This window comes from Amblyomma maculatum, chromosome 4, assembly GCF_055883805.1.
Source record: "Amblyomma maculatum isolate TAMU_Amacu chromosome 4, ASM5588380v1, whole genome shotgun sequence".
Lineage (NCBI taxonomy): Eukaryota > Metazoa > Arthropoda > Arachnida > Ixodida > Ixodidae > Amblyomma > Amblyomma maculatum.
In genome coordinates this window covers 115,736,595-115,754,798 of record NC_139347.1, presented here as the reverse complement: position 1 = coordinate 115,754,798, position 18,204 = coordinate 115,736,595, and the positions used below count along the sequence as shown (strand labels likewise).

The 18,204-nt window shown below is 48.7% G+C and overlaps 1 protein-coding gene across 1 annotated transcript in view; it reads right to left on the bottom strand.

Moving 5' to 3' along the window:
• The window catches only part of LOC146192194 (uncharacterized), a 38,230-nt gene extending 20,999 nt beyond the window's left edge, over positions 1-17,231 (bottom strand). The window contains exon 1 of the mRNA XM_084600023.1: positions 16,980-17,231. Within this exon, the coding sequence (XP_084456149.1) occupies positions 16,980-17,146 (167 nt within the window). The 5' untranslated portion in view covers positions 17,147-17,231. The remainder of the gene's footprint in view (positions 1-16,979) is intronic.
• Between the last annotated feature and the right edge of the window lie 973 nt (positions 17,232-18,204).

Here is an 18,204-nt window from a genome sequence, read left to right as displayed (position 1 = left end):
CCCCCCTTTCCCTAGAAAAATCATTCAGAATTTAATGTCGAAAGGAGGGCCAAACGAGCCGAAGCTCTAGAGCGACGATTCAAGAACATGGGAGCGAAAGAAGTAGTCTATGTTGATGCGGCAAGCGGCAGAACAGGTGCGGGGTAGCTTCGGTAGTCGATGGCCGAGGGGCGCCGGTATCCGCGGCAATCATCAGATGCCGCAACATAGAGACTGCGGAGGAAGTTGCGATAGCGCTAGCTTGCGTAGGAACGGAAGACAAGCTCATAATTAGCGACATCAAAACTGCCATCCAAAACTTCGGAAAGGGGAGGATATCGCCGGAGGCAGCCAAAATCCTCACCCAAAGAACACTGAATAGGAAAATTCAGTTAATTTGGACACCTGCCCACGCTGCCGTACCTGGTAACGAGGCGGCTCACGAGCTAGCCCGAGCTCTCTACTTCTGGGTAGCCGTCGAGCCCCCCGAACACTGGGCATACGACGCGCGTCTGCAAAATTAAGGGAAAATCATCGACCATTATAAATTGGGACGGGGACTGGTACCCCCGCCAGATGTTAGCCTAAATAATAGAGAAGCTGTCGCGTGGAGGCGGCTACAAACTAATACGTTCATGAACCCGGCCTGGCCGTTTCACGCGCTACCAGACCTTAGAGACAATGCCCTATGCAAACACTGTGGGACGAGAGGGACCCTCGACCATATAATGTTGAGTGCCCACAACTTCCAGGGATAGGACAAAATATTACAAGTAGAGAAGCCTGGGATACCCTGCTGCGAAGCGCGGACCCTGCGATCCAGCACCGCACCGTCCATCTGGCGGAAGAGGCCGCAACAAGCCAAGGGCTACCTGCCAGACCCTAATCCGCGGGCGCACGACTCCCCGTCTTCCCCAGCCCGCGTGCCGAGGGCGGGGAAGAGGACGCCCATATCCGATGAAATTAAAATTGTGCAACCAACCAACCAACCAACCAACCGCCGCGATTTGTCGCTGTCGGAGCATGCTCGGACCTGCCGGCCAGTGGTGCAGTACTGGCAGTACCGTGCACGTACCTGCTTCCTGTGGTAATTTTCTCGCTTATGAGGCGCTTTCTGAAATATGTATTTGGCCTTGTGCTGCGCGTGTTCCCGCTGGTGTGCCACAAGTGGCGAAAACGCGCGTTGCTATGCTTGGACTGTGGTAAATATGCCAAACAAGTTATGTGTGCCTGGGTGTAGCGGAAACTACAAATCCGGAACATAAAAGTCATCATCATCGTCATCATCAGCCTGATTATACCCACTGCAGGGCGAAGGCGTCTCCCACATTTCTCCACTTAACCGGTTCTGTGCTAGCTGCATCCACTTGACCCCTGCGAACTTCTTAATTTCATCCGCCCACCTCCTGCCGCCTCCTGCTACGCTTTCCTTCCCTTGGAATCCAGTTTGTTACCCTCAGCGACCATCGGTTATCCTCTCTTCGCACTACATGTCCTGCCCATGTCCATTTCTTCTTCTTAATTTCTACTAGAATGTCGGTAGCTTTAGTTATTTCTCTGACCCACTCTGCACGCTTTCTATCTCTTTATGTTACCCCTACCATTTTTCGTTCCATAGCCCTCTGGGTTGTCCTCAACTTAAGTAGAACTCTCTTGGTTAGCCTCCACGTTTCAGCCCCATAGGTGAGTACAGGCAAGATGCAACTGTTGTATACTTTCCTCTTGAGCGATACCGGTAAGCTGCTAGTCATAATCTGCGAGTGCTTGCCAAATGCGCTCCATCCCAATCTTATTCTTCTTGTTATTTCCTTTTCATGGTCCGGATCTGCGGTTACTACCTGTCCTAAGTAGACATATTCGCCTACCACTTCCAGTATTTCGCTACCTAATGTAAACTGCTGTTCCTTCCCGAGGCTGTTGAACATTACCTTAGTCTTCTGCGTATTGATTTTCAAGCCTACCTTTCTACTTTTCCTGCCTAGGTCATCAATCATTATTTGCAGTTCATCCCCCGAGTTGTTAGCAAGGCAATGTCATCAGCATATCGCAGATTACTGAGGTATTCTCCATCTACCCTTATCCCTAACAGCTCCCATTCCAAGTCTCTGAATACTTCCTCTAAACAAGCTGTGAATAGTACTGGGGAGATTGTGTCTTCTTGCCTAACACCTTTCTCTTTGGGAATTTTGTTACTTTCTTTATGCAGAACTATGGTTGCTGTGCAGCCACTATATATATCTTCCAGCACTTTCACGTACGGCTCGTCTACCACCTGATTTCGCAATGCCTGCATCACCGCCGAGGTTTCAACTGAGTCAAATGCTTTTTCGTAATCAATGAATGCTATGTATAAGGGCTGGTTATATTCCGAGCATTTTTCTATCACCTGATTGATGGTATGGATATGATCGATAGTAGAGTACCGTTTCCGAAACCCTGCTTGATCCTTTGCTTGACTGCAGTCTAAGGTTGTCCTGATTCCATGAGCGATTACCTTAGTAAATACCTTATACGTAACAGACAGTAAGCTGATTCGTCTGTAATTTTTAAGGTCCTTAGAGTCCCCTTTCTTGTGAATGAGGATAATGTTTGCATTCTTCCATGGTTCCGGTACCGGCGATGACACCAGGCACTGCGTATACAGGGTGGCCAGTTTTTCTAGCACAATATACCCCCCCCCCCCCCCGTCCTTCAGCAAATCTATAGTTATCTGATCCTCTCCAGCTGATTTCCCCCTCTTCATAGTTTCTAGTGCTTTCTTGACCTCGTCCTTCGTCACTGGTGGAATGTCTGAATTTTCTACATGTTATACTTCCTTATATCGGCCACCTTGCGCTTATTGATTAGCTTTGATATCTCGGCCAATTCGATCTGGTCTGTTGGATTGGAAGCTTTCATACTATGGCGTTTCTTAATCAAATCTTTTGTCTCCTTAGACAGCTTACCGGTATCCTCTCTAACTATCCTACCGCCTACTTCTACCGCGCACTCAGTAATGATATCTCTGAAATTATTGTTCTTTGCCTCTAGGGTAATGTCGCCATCCTCAGTTAGAGCTGAATACCTATTCTGTAGCGAGATCCTGAACTCTTCTGCCCTCCCCGTCACCGCTAATTCATTGATGGGTTTCTTTCTTACTAATCTGTTGCGTTCCTTCTTCAGATTTAGGCTAATTCGGGACATCACCATCCTGTGGTCACTGCATCGCACTTTCCCGATTACCTCTACATCTTGCATAATGGCGGGGGTTGAACACATTATGAAGTCGATTTCATTTTTAGTCTCTCTGTTAGGACTTTTCCATGTCCATTTCCGGTTCTTCCGTTTGCTGAAGAAGGTATTCATGATTCGTAAGTTATTGCGCTCTGCAAACTCAACTAGTAGCTCCCCCCTGCTATTCCTAGAAGCAATGCCATAGTCACCTACTGCCTTGTCTCCTGCCTGTTTTTTCCCTACCTTGACATTGAAGTCGCCCATTAGTACAGTATACTGCGTCATTACTTTTCGCATTGCCGATTCTACATCTTCATAGAAGCTTTCAACTGCCTGGTCATCATAACTACATGTAGGTGCATAGGCCTGTACAACCTTCAGTTTATACCGCTTATTAAGCCTAATTACGATGCCTGCAACCCTCTCATTAATACTATAGAATTCATCTATATTACCCGCTATATACTTATTGACAAGGTAACCTACTCCTAGTTGTCGCCTCTCTGGTAAACCTCGATAACACAGTACATGCCCCTCCTTCAGTACAGTATATGCCTCATTCGGCCTCCTAACCTCACTAAGCCCTATGACATCCCATTTCATGCCCTCTAGTTCCTCTAACAGCACTGCTAAACTAGCTTCACTAGCTAGGGTTCTAGCATTAAACGTTGCCAGGGTCAGTTTCCAATGGCGGCCTGTCCAGCGGAGCCAGGCTTTCTTAGCACCCCCTGCTGCGTCACAGGTCTGACCGCCGCCGTGGTCAGTTCCGCAGCCGCTGGTGACTGAGGGCCGGGGTTTTATGGAGCTTATCATAGGAGGTTGCGGCCAATTACTGAACCAGGGTGGCCAACTCTTGTTCTGGTGAAGGAGTGCGTCGCCGGAGGTGTTCACCGGCATCAGGTCGTACCCCAAACCTGTGTATGCAATTCCATCGACACGCGGATTTTTTTTTCCATCCGGTGGAGAATTGCGCGGCACCGGGATTTGAGCCCCGGTCCTCTTGCATGCTAGGCGGATGTTCTACCGCTACGCCACCGCTGCGCGCTACGCTTTGCGCTCGACCAAAAAAGTCCATGTGTTCAAATTCCCTGAAGTTGCAGAACTGAAAACAGCATGGGCCCCGCCGGGATGGTGCAGTGGGAAGACGCCCGACTGCTGTGCCGGAGTACCCGGGTTGGAACCCGACCTCGGCGGCTGCGTTTCGATGGAGGCGAAACGAAGAGTCGTCCGTGTGCCTTGCGATGTCAGCGCACGTTAAAGATCTCCTGGTGGTCGAAATTACTTCGTAGCCCTCCACTACGGCTCCTCTTTCTCTCTTTCCCCTTTCTCTTCCACCTTCCTCCCTTCTCTTACGGAGCGGTTGAGGTGTCCACAGAAAACAAGTGAGACAGCGCGCCTTTCCCTTCCTATAAATCAACCAATCATTGCAGCCGCTGCCGCTTCCGTGGTGGACGACGGCTGTTACGACGCGCGTCATTTTCTTTCTTCCCTATTTTCTTTCTGTCCGCACGAGGCAGCTGAGATGGCTCAGGTACAGAGCCAGTAGCAGGCCCGTGCATTTTCTTTTCCTTCTTCCTTCAGTCGCAACGGCAACAACGACGTCGAATAGCACACGGGCGTCCGTGTGCTGTGCGATGTCAGCGCACGTTAAAGATCCCCGAAATTACTCCGTAGGCCTCCACTACCACCCCTCTTTCTCTCTTTTCACTTTCACTCCACCTTCCTCCATTCCCTTACGGCGCGGTTGCGGTGTCCACAGAAAACAAGTGAGACAGTTACCGCGCCTTTCCCTTCCTATAAATAAATCAGTTTTGAACAGCACGCGGACACCGGTGAAGGGTGACTATTCATGACTCTACTGGGCTGGGACTGGTAGGTCAACGCTGCTTGCGGCAGAGGTGGGCGGGGCTAGCCTGCCACAGATTTACTTCTCACTCAGACTTCCGTTTTTATTGCGAAAACAATACTGCTAGCACTTTTCTGCCGTCGGTGGAGGTCGTTCCTTCACTTCGTGACGTCATGCTGTCACGTGGCGCATGACCACGTGACAGCGTGACGTCACGACCAGAGGAGAGCTGGGGCACCAACTCGTCTCTTCGGCCGTAGTCGTTCCTTCGCTCGGCGCGGCGGCTACCACGTGACAGCGTGACGTTACTACCAGAGGAGAGCAGGGTCCCCAACTCGTCTCTTTGGCCGTAGTCATTCCTTCGCTCGGCGCGGCGGCTACCACGTGACAGCGTGACGTTACGACCAGAGGAGAGCAGGGTCCCCAACTCGTCTCTTTGGCCGTAGTCATTCCTTCGCTCGGCGCGGCGGCTACCACGTGACGGCCTCTTCGGCCCTCCGCGTAAGGGCGCTCGCTAGGAGAGGATAAACGGGGCGCCGCAGGCGCGCTCCGCTTAGTCATGTCTGAGGAGTTGTACAAGGTGTCGCTGAAGCGACATGCTGCGCGCAAACGCCGGCGCCGTGCCGAGGAGATAGATGAAGAAAGGCAACTGTGGTTGGCTAAGCAATGCGCCTGCCGCAGAACGGCGAGCCCGGCGGCGTTCTACAAGTTCAGTGAGCGAGAGTAGTTTCATGGACTCTCTGAATGCCCAAGAATCGTCTATGAGTAGTGCAGAACGATATAATTGCCACAGAAGAAAGCGCCGTGTAGATTAGCGGGTTCATTGGAATAAACAAACAGTAGAAATCAGAGTAAATCCTTTAGCTGCACAAAAGGCGAAGCCATGCTAAACCACCAGCAGAGCCAAGCGCAGCCAGGGAAGTATTGCTTTCGCAATCACTTAGGCTTGACCAGAGCTAAGCCATAGCTAATTTTTTCACTGAATCGGTACTTCTTACAAGTTCCGGCAATTTGGTCTCGAGTGACACTTGCCCAATCTCTTCCTCACTCATAACATACGTGATGCTTCGTGGGAGAACCTCGATGATATCGGTATGGATCATTTTCTGCTCCGTATTGCTTTCACACCGCGTCAGGAAATGTGCCAACACTGGGACCAGGCCCGTCTCACTGATTGGAAAGATCGCGCACATTTTCTTCAGATACTTGATTCAGGCAATATCCTGCATGGACATCCAATGCATTTTATATGCATCGACCGTGCTCTGAGACCCCTTGCCATCTATAATCTGTCTCCTGATCTCTACCCACACCTCCTGCATCTTGGGATGCTCGCCGTAGCCTCATACGCCGTTGGCGGCGAAGCAGTCTGAATCAACTACAGATTTATAGCTTTCGTACAGCTTTCGAACTCAAATTGGATCGACACTTCCACAAAGGCAGAAAGTGATACTAGCTCGAAGACTACATGGCGGCTCTTCTGGAGCCTTCTGGGGATCGCTACAAACGATAGAGAAACGCAGTGTCACCTCCGTCGAACCTTGCATGCCTTTCAGGGCATCATGGAACAACTCGTGCAGGATCTCTGCGACCGATACGTTTGTCGCATGGTCGACCCCGTAGCTCCGGACTGCTACATACAAGCTGCCTGACTTGCGGGCTGCGCTGGTGAAAATGCGACTGGGCACGTCCCAATGGCAGCTGATATCACAGTATCGCGCCTCTGCTATCGTAGCTTCACTTCATCAATTTGATATGGGGCGACCCACTGCCCCTTTTAGAATGACTTTGCTGGTCACGTTCATTCCCAGGCCCAACATGTCGGTTAATTGAGGACCTGCACTTTATCTTTCTGACCTCTTGCCTCGGCAAAGCAGTGAGAAGCATGCTCTGCGAGCGCCGTTCCGCCTACCCAGAGGCCAGGCGAACGATTGCCGACGAGATGTTTGGGTTTTACCCACATCCATCGATACAAGGCAGGCTGCTTCAGCTACACCACAATGTCATAGAGCCGACTACTATGATCCAAATTGACAAAGCCATTCTATCTCGAGATCTTCGATATGCGTTCAAAAATTTCCAGCATAGATTATTTTGTGTAACATTTCCATCAAAATGCGCGAGCAGAAAAATTTTGACTACATCGGCGCTTTCTTAGTATTTCCGTCTTCTTCCGCCTCGATACCCCCGACCACAGCCTTTACCCACAGGCACGCGGTGTATGCCTCAAGGTTCTGTCACCGCTCACCTTCGGCTTGGCCATGATCAAGCGTCCATCTCTCCTGCGCGAGGCCACTTCCAATCGCCGCTTTGTGGCCCTGGGGACCGCAACTCTTTAGCGGAGTGGCGGGAACTTCATTTTGTCAAGAAGCTAAATCGTCTGTCCGAGAAACTTTTTTAGGTACTGTCACCCACAAAGACTTCGCCTCAACTCCATGTATGACCCAGTCTCTCAATCCCCCATACTGAAACACTAGTGCCAGAAGCCATAAGTGGACCCACTCCCGCGTAACGCGAATACTGAAGGCCCTTGCCACAGACAAGCGCGTGCTCATGCCCTTCAGGCGCTCCACTCTCACCGGCCAGGACTAGTCTACGTCAGCGGCTTGTGCCCATCCCGCGCGGCTCATTTGCATCGTGATCATAGAGGGTCACGTCGATGACCTCTTCTTTAAAGTCGACACTAATTCTTGCAGAGACTTTGGTCGCCTCCTCCCACTCAAGTCACCTGCACAGACTCATGCTCAACCTGTCCTCGATACATTCAGGGCTTCATCACCCTGCCGGGGGCTCGTCGCCTTGGGGCCGCCCCCTGGCTGTTTGACCCTTACTCTATATCTGGACTTCAGATCATACAGGTTCCCCCGTGAATGAGGCGGTGAATGCCGCTACCCGCGCTTCTCTCCTCTGGGCGTCTGCCTCTGTATGTCCTGAATTGGATCCTGACAACTCAAGGCTCTGAATTTTGCACTTCGCGCCGAATCTACCCTGACAATGCACGCGGTCTGGCGAAAGCGGGCGAATGACTACTACGCCGCATTTAGACTAATACGTTCCTTAGTATATCGGTCTCCCAAGGCTTCATGCGGAAATTCTGCCACGTGCCCAACTTGTCAGGTCCTCGCGGACACCGTTCACATTGTTGCTTCGTGCATGGCGTATCCGCTCTCTTTCCCGTCACGTTTCCCCATCCCAACTAGAGAGGCCTGTGAGGAGTACTTGCAACGATGCTCTACCTTGGAAACTCAATTCTCTGGTGGCACGCGCCTTGCAGCGACTATCTCCACTGCCGACCGAAAACAGGACTGCTACTCAGATGTTCAGCAAACGAATCTCTTGTTCACTTTCTGAATAAACTGTTTACTACTACTACTACTACTACTACTACTACTACTACTACTACTACTACTACTACTACTACTACTACTACTACTACTACTACTATTATTACTACTTGATTTACCTTTGCGCGAGCGGCATTATCTTCTCCATTCGTGTTGTTAGGTGTTATCTAGTTCATGTGGCACTTTGGCAAGCCCCAGTCCACATCATGTCCAACGTGGAGTAAGCGATGGTCGTGTTTTTTTTTTTTTTTGTCCGTAAGAACAGAATGCATGGCTCGAGCTCTGCTAGGACAACCATGCGAGCGACGGGTATTTGCATTTCCAACTTATTTCTTACCCCATCCTTGCTACCGGTGAACAGCCTTATTCGCATCATGCTGGGAGGAGGAGGGGTGTCTCCTTTGTGAACCCTGATACATTTTTGGCTCTTCTTCACGAGAGATGAATGCAGTGTTCTTGTTAACAGTTGGCCTCAGTGCGAACAATCCTCGGCCTCCACAGATCTACAATCTCATGCTAGGTGCATCTACTCTGACATAAATACTCTGGAAGACCGTGCGGTCAATACTTTGCGAACTATACTGCTTCGGCACCAGTAATCGTAACCGTACAATGAGCCCGCATAGTGCCGTACCCGCTGCTACCCTATTGAAGGAAACGTGAGCCACAATAAACTCGTAGAGATCTCTTATACTAAATTCATTCTAAACTCATACAAATGTCATACAATCTCATATATTTCTCATACGTAAATGATATTTGTATAAGATTATATGAGATCTGCATGAATTTAGTATGAGAAATCTGTGAGGTTATTGTGACTCAGAGTTTTTTTCACAAGGGTAGACCAGCTACGAGACATTGTTTGGCAACTTGGTTGGGCTGTGCTTTCCCTCGCGACCAATTGGAGCGAAGGGGCGTCGTACGCGTCTGTGCATGCTCGAAGTGGCTGATCATGAAGTCTAACTGCCACGAAATCGTCGCCTGAATTTAGACACGTGGTTTATGCGAGGTTCCTCGTAGAGGGCCTTGCTTCATTCGTTTCGTGTGGTTATTTCCCGATGGCCGTTTTGCTGGTCTGTAAATAATAGCTGGCGTGTACAGTTTATGGAGACGTCATTGCGCAGCCGGAAGTACTGGATTAGGGCGCCATGCCGTGCGATTTGTACTGGGTCGTCTATGTCGTGAACATATCAGTTATTTCTTAGAAGAGCTTTTTTTCTAGGAAGAAGATTTCCTCACAGAATGGTGTTGCCTGCTTATTTCTGTGCTTAACAACCAGCTCGACCTTGTGTTTAGGCCAAATTGGAGTTAACATATGTCTTCATTTTGTGCAACGCCTACATTACAATCATATACAATTCATCTGTGCTCATGTACGTCTTTCCTTGCCTTGGTTCACTTACCTAGTGCGAATCGTAGTGCGAATTCTGTATGAATGCTCATTTATTGTGTAACTGCGCAGTTGTATATGTATGTATATATTCTGATAACTACTCGTTAAGACATATATGTAATGTGCGAATTCTTGGATGCATAAAGGCTTAGGCATTTTTCGTGCGTATGTCTCACATCCTTATTTTGCTTACCAATATGAGTGCCAACAGCAAAAAAAAAAAAACAAAAAAAAACGCAGCTATTTCAGAAACTTAAAGAAAGAAAACGCCCGCACATTTGAGGCCACTTTAATTTCTCCAGCAACGGCAGCTTCAGCCGCCCTCAATGCCAAGCATCTGAAGCACGCACAAAGTACGGGTCTTAAATATTAGAGCACGTAATATCCAACACTTTCAACATGTACTCTAAGATAACGGAACCTTCGATCGCTACTACAAATGACTATATCAGATACAAAAAAGCTAAAAAAGCGCCCTTACCACATCCTTCCTTAAACAAATTGGTTTATATGAAAGGAAGGGCACAGTACCTGATGGATGGTAAAAGTTTTATTAACATGAAAGCCTTTATAAGCTCATGGAGTGAAAATCTGTGCGCAAGAGCTGTGCGCGTAGTCTGTGCGTCACATCTCTGCTCTGATGTGCCACTCGTAAATAGCGGATGTGTCCGGAGAAAGCTTAAGAATGAAAGCGATTGGCGGTCATAGGTAATGAATGAAAGATACAAATAGACATTTATAGATTTCATGACTACTGCTAATGACTAAATTTATCAATAATAATGACTAAAATGACTTGTGATGGCCACTATATGTCATACTGACCCAAGCTGATTGGAAGTGACCGAAAAAGCTTTGCAATAAATGGTAATCACTGCAGTTACTAGGCATGATTCATGACTACACAAAGACAAATATGTCAAACGACGCATTGTAATCATCGAGACTGATTGGAAATTAGTAAAAATGCTGAGGTATGAGTAGTAATGACTGGAATGCCTACGCATGACTCATCATGACGACGAAGCTACCAGTATGTCAAACGGCGACTTGAATAACCGCAAATGATTGGAAATGAGTAAAATGACTAGACATGATTAATCATGAGTACTAATGAATACGAAACGACCAAGCTGTCAAATGACGACGTGTAATGACGGCAACCGATGGAAATGAGTAAAAATGCTTAGCTATGAGTGGTAATGACTACAATGCCCAGACATGACTAACCATGACTACTAAATGACCAATATCTCAAACGACGACTTAAAATGATCGCCACTGACTGGTAACGATGGGAGCAAATGTTAAGAGAGGAAGGGTAGGCTTTCGCCGCTCTACCCTTAAAAGACATCTAAGAGACGCTCTAACGTTTGTCACCGGTTAAAGGTTGAGGGATTAGTGCGACTGTTCTCGACGGCGCTGGCTCTGCCACTGTCACCGTGTTGCGGAGAGTAGGAAAGGAAGCGCTCCAGGTGTGCGCGCCGCCTTGGAGAGGTGAGATAGAACCGGACCTCCGAGATCATCACCGCGCTCGAGAGAGAAATGCGGGCGCAGGGGTGATCCCATAATCCGCAGGTCAGGCTCCCAAAACATCGCTGGGTGGCGCTGCAGCTCCTGATGTGCAGCGCCAGCTGTGACAGAAAGCACAAACTGGGACGTTGCCGGCTCCTCTGCATTGGCCGCGTGCGGCCCGCGCTTTCTCTTGCACGTGTACACGCAAGCACAGGCGCGTCGCAACGTATAACTCCCGCATTCCCCCTTGAAGATTGGGTAGATTGTCGCGGATACCAATGAAAAAAAACAAAAAAACTTAAAGGCGAGAAACGTTTTATTCACGTCTGCACGTTAGAGCAAACGACAGACGGCGATGAGTCACCATATTGTCAAATGCGTTTCCCACATGAGCGGAAACATTGCGTAAGAAGTGGATCTCGAGTTAAGCCCGTTATGTAATTATTCTGTCGTATATATTATAAGAATTTTCAGCATGGTGAAATGAAGCGGAGTACTCGTTTATGATCGTTTTAAGCAGTTGGCCTAGATAAATCTTGCCATTACGGCGTTACTAAAGGAAATCTTGTACTCTAAGAATAAGTATACAGTCTAAAAGAGGTGTGCATTCCGGGGCACGTATTCTCGGAGATTGAAGAGCATGGTACTATGTGGGACGTGCGTACTCCATGCGCTGCAAGGGACCTAGCCGGCTTGCTGGCTCGGCAGGCAGGCGAAATGCGAAGTCAATGAGAACCGGTGTACTCTTCATCTCATCAATTTCGGTTATGATTAAATTGCTGTGTTTCATTTATGATATCATTTGCTGTGTACTTATGACGCCTGTGAAGCGAATTGGGCGGTCCGTGTGAGTGGCGTCGATCGAGCCACAGTTGCGCCGTTTCAATGCGCTTGCAACATATTTTTGTTTTTTGGCCAATTTGCGGACACCTCTAAGTAAGTTTCTCAACAAGATACGTTTTCTAACCAAAAGGCCTCGTTCCTCGGTATATTCTCAGTCATTGTAAAAATGTTTATGCAGGTGTTCCTCAGGGCACATTCACACATGTGAGCTGATTGCGGACGTCGAACGCTCTATGTCTATTGATTTGATTGGTTTCAGAGCGCTCACAAAGCAGGGGGACAGAAAAGAAAAATGACAAAACAAGTCACACGCAGGGATCGAGACGCTGGAGAATCTTTCATCCCGTTCATTTTCTAGGCGTGTTATTAAACTATAGTACTCTTTCGGTGCCGCTTAAAACATACTTTGTCAACTGGCAACATTTCAAAGTTTGCGCAGAAGGAGGAACGTTCTCTTTCCGTTGCCACAAAGGATGCGAGACAACTCGGATCGAGATCCATTGGTTGAAAAACTGGTCATTCGGAAAAGTTGACAAAGGAATTTGCAGTTTGACACGTCAGCCTCGTCACATAGCATTTCGGAAGCTGTTGTGACTGCCCTACGACACAACACTACATGGTACCTACGTTGAGCTTCGACGGAAGTATTTAGTGAAAAAATCGCCTGGCGCGACTTGTCCGCTCCTCGTGCACAGGAAGCCAGCGGTGCGTCTGTTCCGGCGACGTCCTACCGTTTGAAATTTCGTCCCCTAGCGAGAAAATGCGGCGCTGCCGTCGCATGGCGAAACTTGAGCTTGGGTTCAACCAGACGCATTTGCGGGCCGCTGCACCAGCTGCACTTAATCACGGGACATCGGGTGATGGCAGAACCACCTGTATTGTCTAGTGGCTCTGGTGATGGGATCGCGGCCATTTTCATTTTATGCACGTAACAACGTTGTGCGTAACCATTGCACGTTAACTATGAGGTGGCGCATTTTCAACATCATATCCATAGTAATGGAATCTAATTCTGATGCCGGGCCGAAGGCATAGACTGTTTTGTGAACACGCCGTGCCATTACTGACAATCTTATAACCATTAACAATGAAAGAAAAATAATAAAATAAATATTGAAACCCACATTGTGTCCTATATACCAACCCAGCTATCACTCGAAATTCAGTTCTGCAGTGTTAACCACTAAGTGCGTCTCAAAAAAAATAAAAATAAAGAACTATTCTGTAAAATGAACAGTAGTGTAGAACTAACCCCAAAAGCTTTCTCCATATCGTCCTTAAGGGGCCTCAGTGCCTCCTACACTTTTGCAGTTTCACGAATGTTCATGGAGTTTGGCCTCCGCGTTGACGGCGTACGTCAGGTACCCACGAAAAAGCAAGCCTTTTTTAATGCTTTGTGCCACGAAACAGCGCCTAATAAAAGAATGCAATTGAAGCACGTGCTGTACGTGCTAACACCATGCGGTGACACAAATTCATTTGAAGTATTTATGTTCGCCTCCGAGTTCTCCTCTGGTTTGGCACCGTGTTTTCTATGGCAATGCGCCGACAATAATGGGCGCTAAAAGCATTCCGTGCTTAAAAATGCTGCTTGTTCGTTTGATGCGCCATTGCACATATCCGTTGAATTTTGAGCACTCGATTCTTAGCGGCTCATATTGAAATACGATATGCGTTGCAGACAAAGAAATATTAAATTCAGCTATCGGCCGCTTTCCTACAGACGGCGAGACAAAAGTACTTCAATAATCGAACAGTTAGCCACAAAAACAACAGCAGTGGTACCAAGGGCAGTGGACACAAAGAGCGTACTGCACTAGCCTTTCTGGCCATCCCCCTTGTGAAACGTTCTTTTAGCAGAGGAGGCGAACAAAAAATTGCGGAAGACTACACTTTCGTGTAAGATGACGCAGCGACGCTGTTCGCGCCTGGTCGTCGCATCTGGTTGGACAAACGCTTCGCTCGGTAAGACGGGCTCGGAACTCGAATCTTCTGCAGTTCACTGACATCCCGATGCAGACGCATATGATTACGCACGCACTTCGCTGGGTAACGCGGACTGGGACTCGAATCCTTTGTTGCAACTGGCGGACATCTCAACGCATGCTCAGCAGCACGATACTCGGGATTGAACCGAAGCCGTCTCATCCGTTCTCGAGCAACGGCACATCGGCGCAGCGTTCGCGCAACGCTTCTTCGGGGGAAACATTCTTTTTCCGCGGCCCCATCTGTCTTCGTCAGAGACACGGTAGCTTTGTCGTCGGCCACCGGAGCGCAGCTCGTTAGCTCGTTAGCCTTTAGCTCGTCAGTATCCGTCTGTCTGTGTGTGCGTCCGCGGATGCCGCGAGACTGGGACGTCATAGACCATGACCGAATGTGACGTCATCATGAAATCGCATCTGGTAGTGTCTATTAACGGGAACTGGCGTCATCGTGATGTCACATCCGGTCATGAAGTCATATCCGGTCATGACAGATTATTGCCAACACGTGCGGGATCCCCGGAACAACTTCCGACTTAAACCGCATCGCTGTTAAAACGTAAACAATTGACATAGGGAAAACGGTTGCGAATTTAAATTAGATGGTGCCTACAAGGAACCGTTAAGCCGCCAAAGAAAGTGACAATAGCGTTCCTAACGGGGAGCATTTTGAGAGCAGGCGAGCCCCTGTTGGCTACGAACGCATGTTTCGGCTTTGCGGTAGCCATATACTTGACTCCTTTGGTCATCCATTGAGTTTCAGTTTAAAACAGCAATAACTTTGTCATATGCTATGCTTTTCCTTGAACACTGGCTACGGTCGCATCGATGATTCTACACTCTTCATGTGCAGTTGTAGTGCATCAAAGTGGAATGAGTGCTAATGGGTTGACTTCCGACATCCTTTGAACATATTACTGTGAGCTTCTGGTCTCTACTGTTGTGACTTATGTGCCTCTACAAAAACTCATGTCCAGTGGATATCTTAATTTATCCACTTTTGAAAACCGAAGTGATGCTAATTATGTTTTGTCTCTTTCTAGACTAAGGGCGACTTTGAAAGCTCTTAGAGGCCTCTTTTTATATTTTGTTTGATTTAAGGGGTTTAACGCCTCGAAACGACTCAGGCTAACACAAACTTCGATGTGGACGTCTTCGGCAATTTTGACCACCTGGGGCTGTTTAACGCGCACTGATATAGAAAAGCACACGGGTACCCCTCCTTTTCGCCTCCATCGCAAAGCGGCCTCCACGGCAAGGATTCGATCCCTCATCCTTGGATACAACAGTCCAGCACACAACCACTGGGTCACCGCGGCAGGGCTCTATGTTTGTTTTCAGTTGTTGATTCCGAGTACGCAGCGTTAAAAGTGCGTAAAACATTAGGTGTGCTGGCGGTGCATAGCGAACTTAAAATTGCGGAGCAAAACAGGAATAGCTTGAACCAGCAGAAGTGTGCGTGTATGTGATGCGTACATGAATCCTCCGTCCCCGTCTGCTCTGCATTCCGATATGAACCACCTTCAGAGTGGCATACTGCGGCGTACTCCAGTCGTAATCAGTTTTTGAATGATTATCAGCGCGAAATGGCGTCGACGCATGAGTCGTGAGTACGCCAACGCCGACTTCGTGGTTGGGCTCTTCGCACAGAATATCAGATTACTGCGGAGCGCAGTGGTGGATGCACCGCTGCCTCCGCTAGGTGCATAGACATGTAGACACCCCATATGCACGGACTTAACCGAGCTCGAAAATTACGTTTGCTTAAAATGCATTTAATGAGAAAGGCATTTGCTGTTGCATGAGATCACAAGTCTCGAGTGATCTTGAAATGATCGTCTTATGCTTAATATAAGCACGTTTCACTGTTAGCTTAGCTTTGCGACGAGTTAAATTAAACCCATAATTGCCAGTCGCTCTTTGGTTCTAAAATTTTGCTCGCTCACATTTTTTTATGGGGAGCCGAGAGACTGCCACACAGGGACATTTGCCCAATTCCAGGCGTACGCTGGGGGGATCAATTTGAGTGCGAGAAATTTTGTTCGGTGAGAAAGGAAAAACGAAACCAGAGGTACTATCGCGTTGCTTCCTTCACCCCTCGATGATGTGATGACACTGTCACGAGAAAACATAGCATACAGAAACGAGAATTTTTGTTCTGCCTTTGGCTTATAACACCGCGACGAGTGAGGCAGAAGCGCCAGGCATAGGAGAAGCAGCATTTTAGAGCGGCTTGGGTTACCACGATCGCTAAGAATTTGCGTTTGTTGGCTTTTTGGCGTGCGCACATGCCAGTTGGTGGCTGTAGGGAACAAGCCCGACGATTCTGCGTCATACATGCCACAGATGTCTCATGGAAGCACTGAAGCAAGGCATTTTTTTACATTCATAATTTCTACCGATAAGTTATGGTGTGGCAGCTTTAAACGCCTCGTTCACAGAAAGTCCGTCGTGGGCGCCAGCGTTGTGAGCGAAAAATCGCTGGCAGGCAGTAGCTGGCAGCTTGCATGACCGCACACTGACTGAACGTATTGTTGCCTGACGGCACGTTTGGAAAGAGCTGCCAACTTGGATCTCTTCTTTCATATGCGAGGGTGAAATCAGAATCAACCTGCCCTTGCGTTCACGTTACTGCTAGGCCATGCAGGTACGATCTTAGGCCTTAGTTAAACGGAGCTTTATATTTGGGCTGGTAGCTTACGCTATCGCGTCATATTCTTAAATACGAGGTAAAGTGTCGCCGTCAATTATTTGTCATTCTCTTTTCATCACGAAAAGCAACGAACTGGCGCATGGCACATGAAAACTCCTTAACCCGCGGCAACCACGGTGAGCGCAGCGAACACGCGTGTAATACGCACAGCGTGTGGCTGTCCGCGTGCTTGTACTCTGTGCTCCGGGTCGAGGGCTTGGGGCTCGAGCCAAGGGCAGAGGGCGCAGGCGTCGATGGCGCTGCTGCGTCCACTGCTCCACACCAGGTGGTCAGAAGAAGCAGCCAAGCTGCGGAGACCACGGAGACGCCACACATGCTGGCGGAGTGAACAGGCGATGGAGACTCCCGCTGGTGGACTCTCCCAATCCCAGGTAGCCAGAAGCTGTGAATGCGTGCGGCACGGAACTCTTCTTCTCTCAACGTCGGAGTTCCTCGGAGACGTTATATACGCACGGGGTAGAAAGGGCAACCCTGACCTTGATTCCGGACAGCGGTGGGTCCCCTTTCCGCGCCGCTCTCGCCTCCTTTTGTCCGGCCGCTCCGGAATGGTGCTACCTCGCTGTCACCGAAGGCGGGCAGCGCGATCCTCACTCCGGCTGTGCGCTCTTTTTGCTTCCATTTGCATTTGCATTTCCCAGAGAAGAGCTGCGTGAAGTCGCCGGGAACAGGAGCGGGCTCTTGTTTCCGCGCCAGCGACTCCGCGACGGACAACGGTATTTGCCAGTGTCGTCTCCTCGTGTTGCATGCCGAGATTCACCATGGGATAAAATAGAATTGCTGTTGGTCCGAGTGAGTGTGGCACGAGCCCGACCTGCGCTTCCCCCGCTCCTTACTCCACTCTCTTCTCCGAGGTTCGATGACGGTGCCGTTTCCTGCCGCCGCCGGGACATGATCTATATGATCTGTTTTGCGAAAGATAGTCACAAAGGCTGATGAATATACAGGGAATTTATTTTTGTGAAATGAGTGGAGTTCAGTCCTCAGCTGCTCCTGGCAGCGTGATTCCGTTTTCCTAATGGCAGGGTACTCTCAGTAGCATGACGTAGCGGGAAACAGCAGGAACTTTACGAAAGCGAATAAGTGCATCAATTAAAAAGCGCTTCTACTGTCACTTCTGTGGCGCAGGCTTTGATATTAACACAGTATAAGAAGGAGAAACTCTGATCTGAAGACGGCTACAGGCCTACCACGCTTTCGAATGCTGATTATAAAATTTTCGCCACGGTCCTCTCAAATAGGCTGTAATTTACAATGTCTACTTTATTGGAACTCATCAGACATGTGGCTTGAGCGGCCGGTCAATTAAATCCAACCTACACGTGCCGCGTAAGGTTTTGCAATATTGCAGTGACGCTTTTTTAAAAAGCATTTTA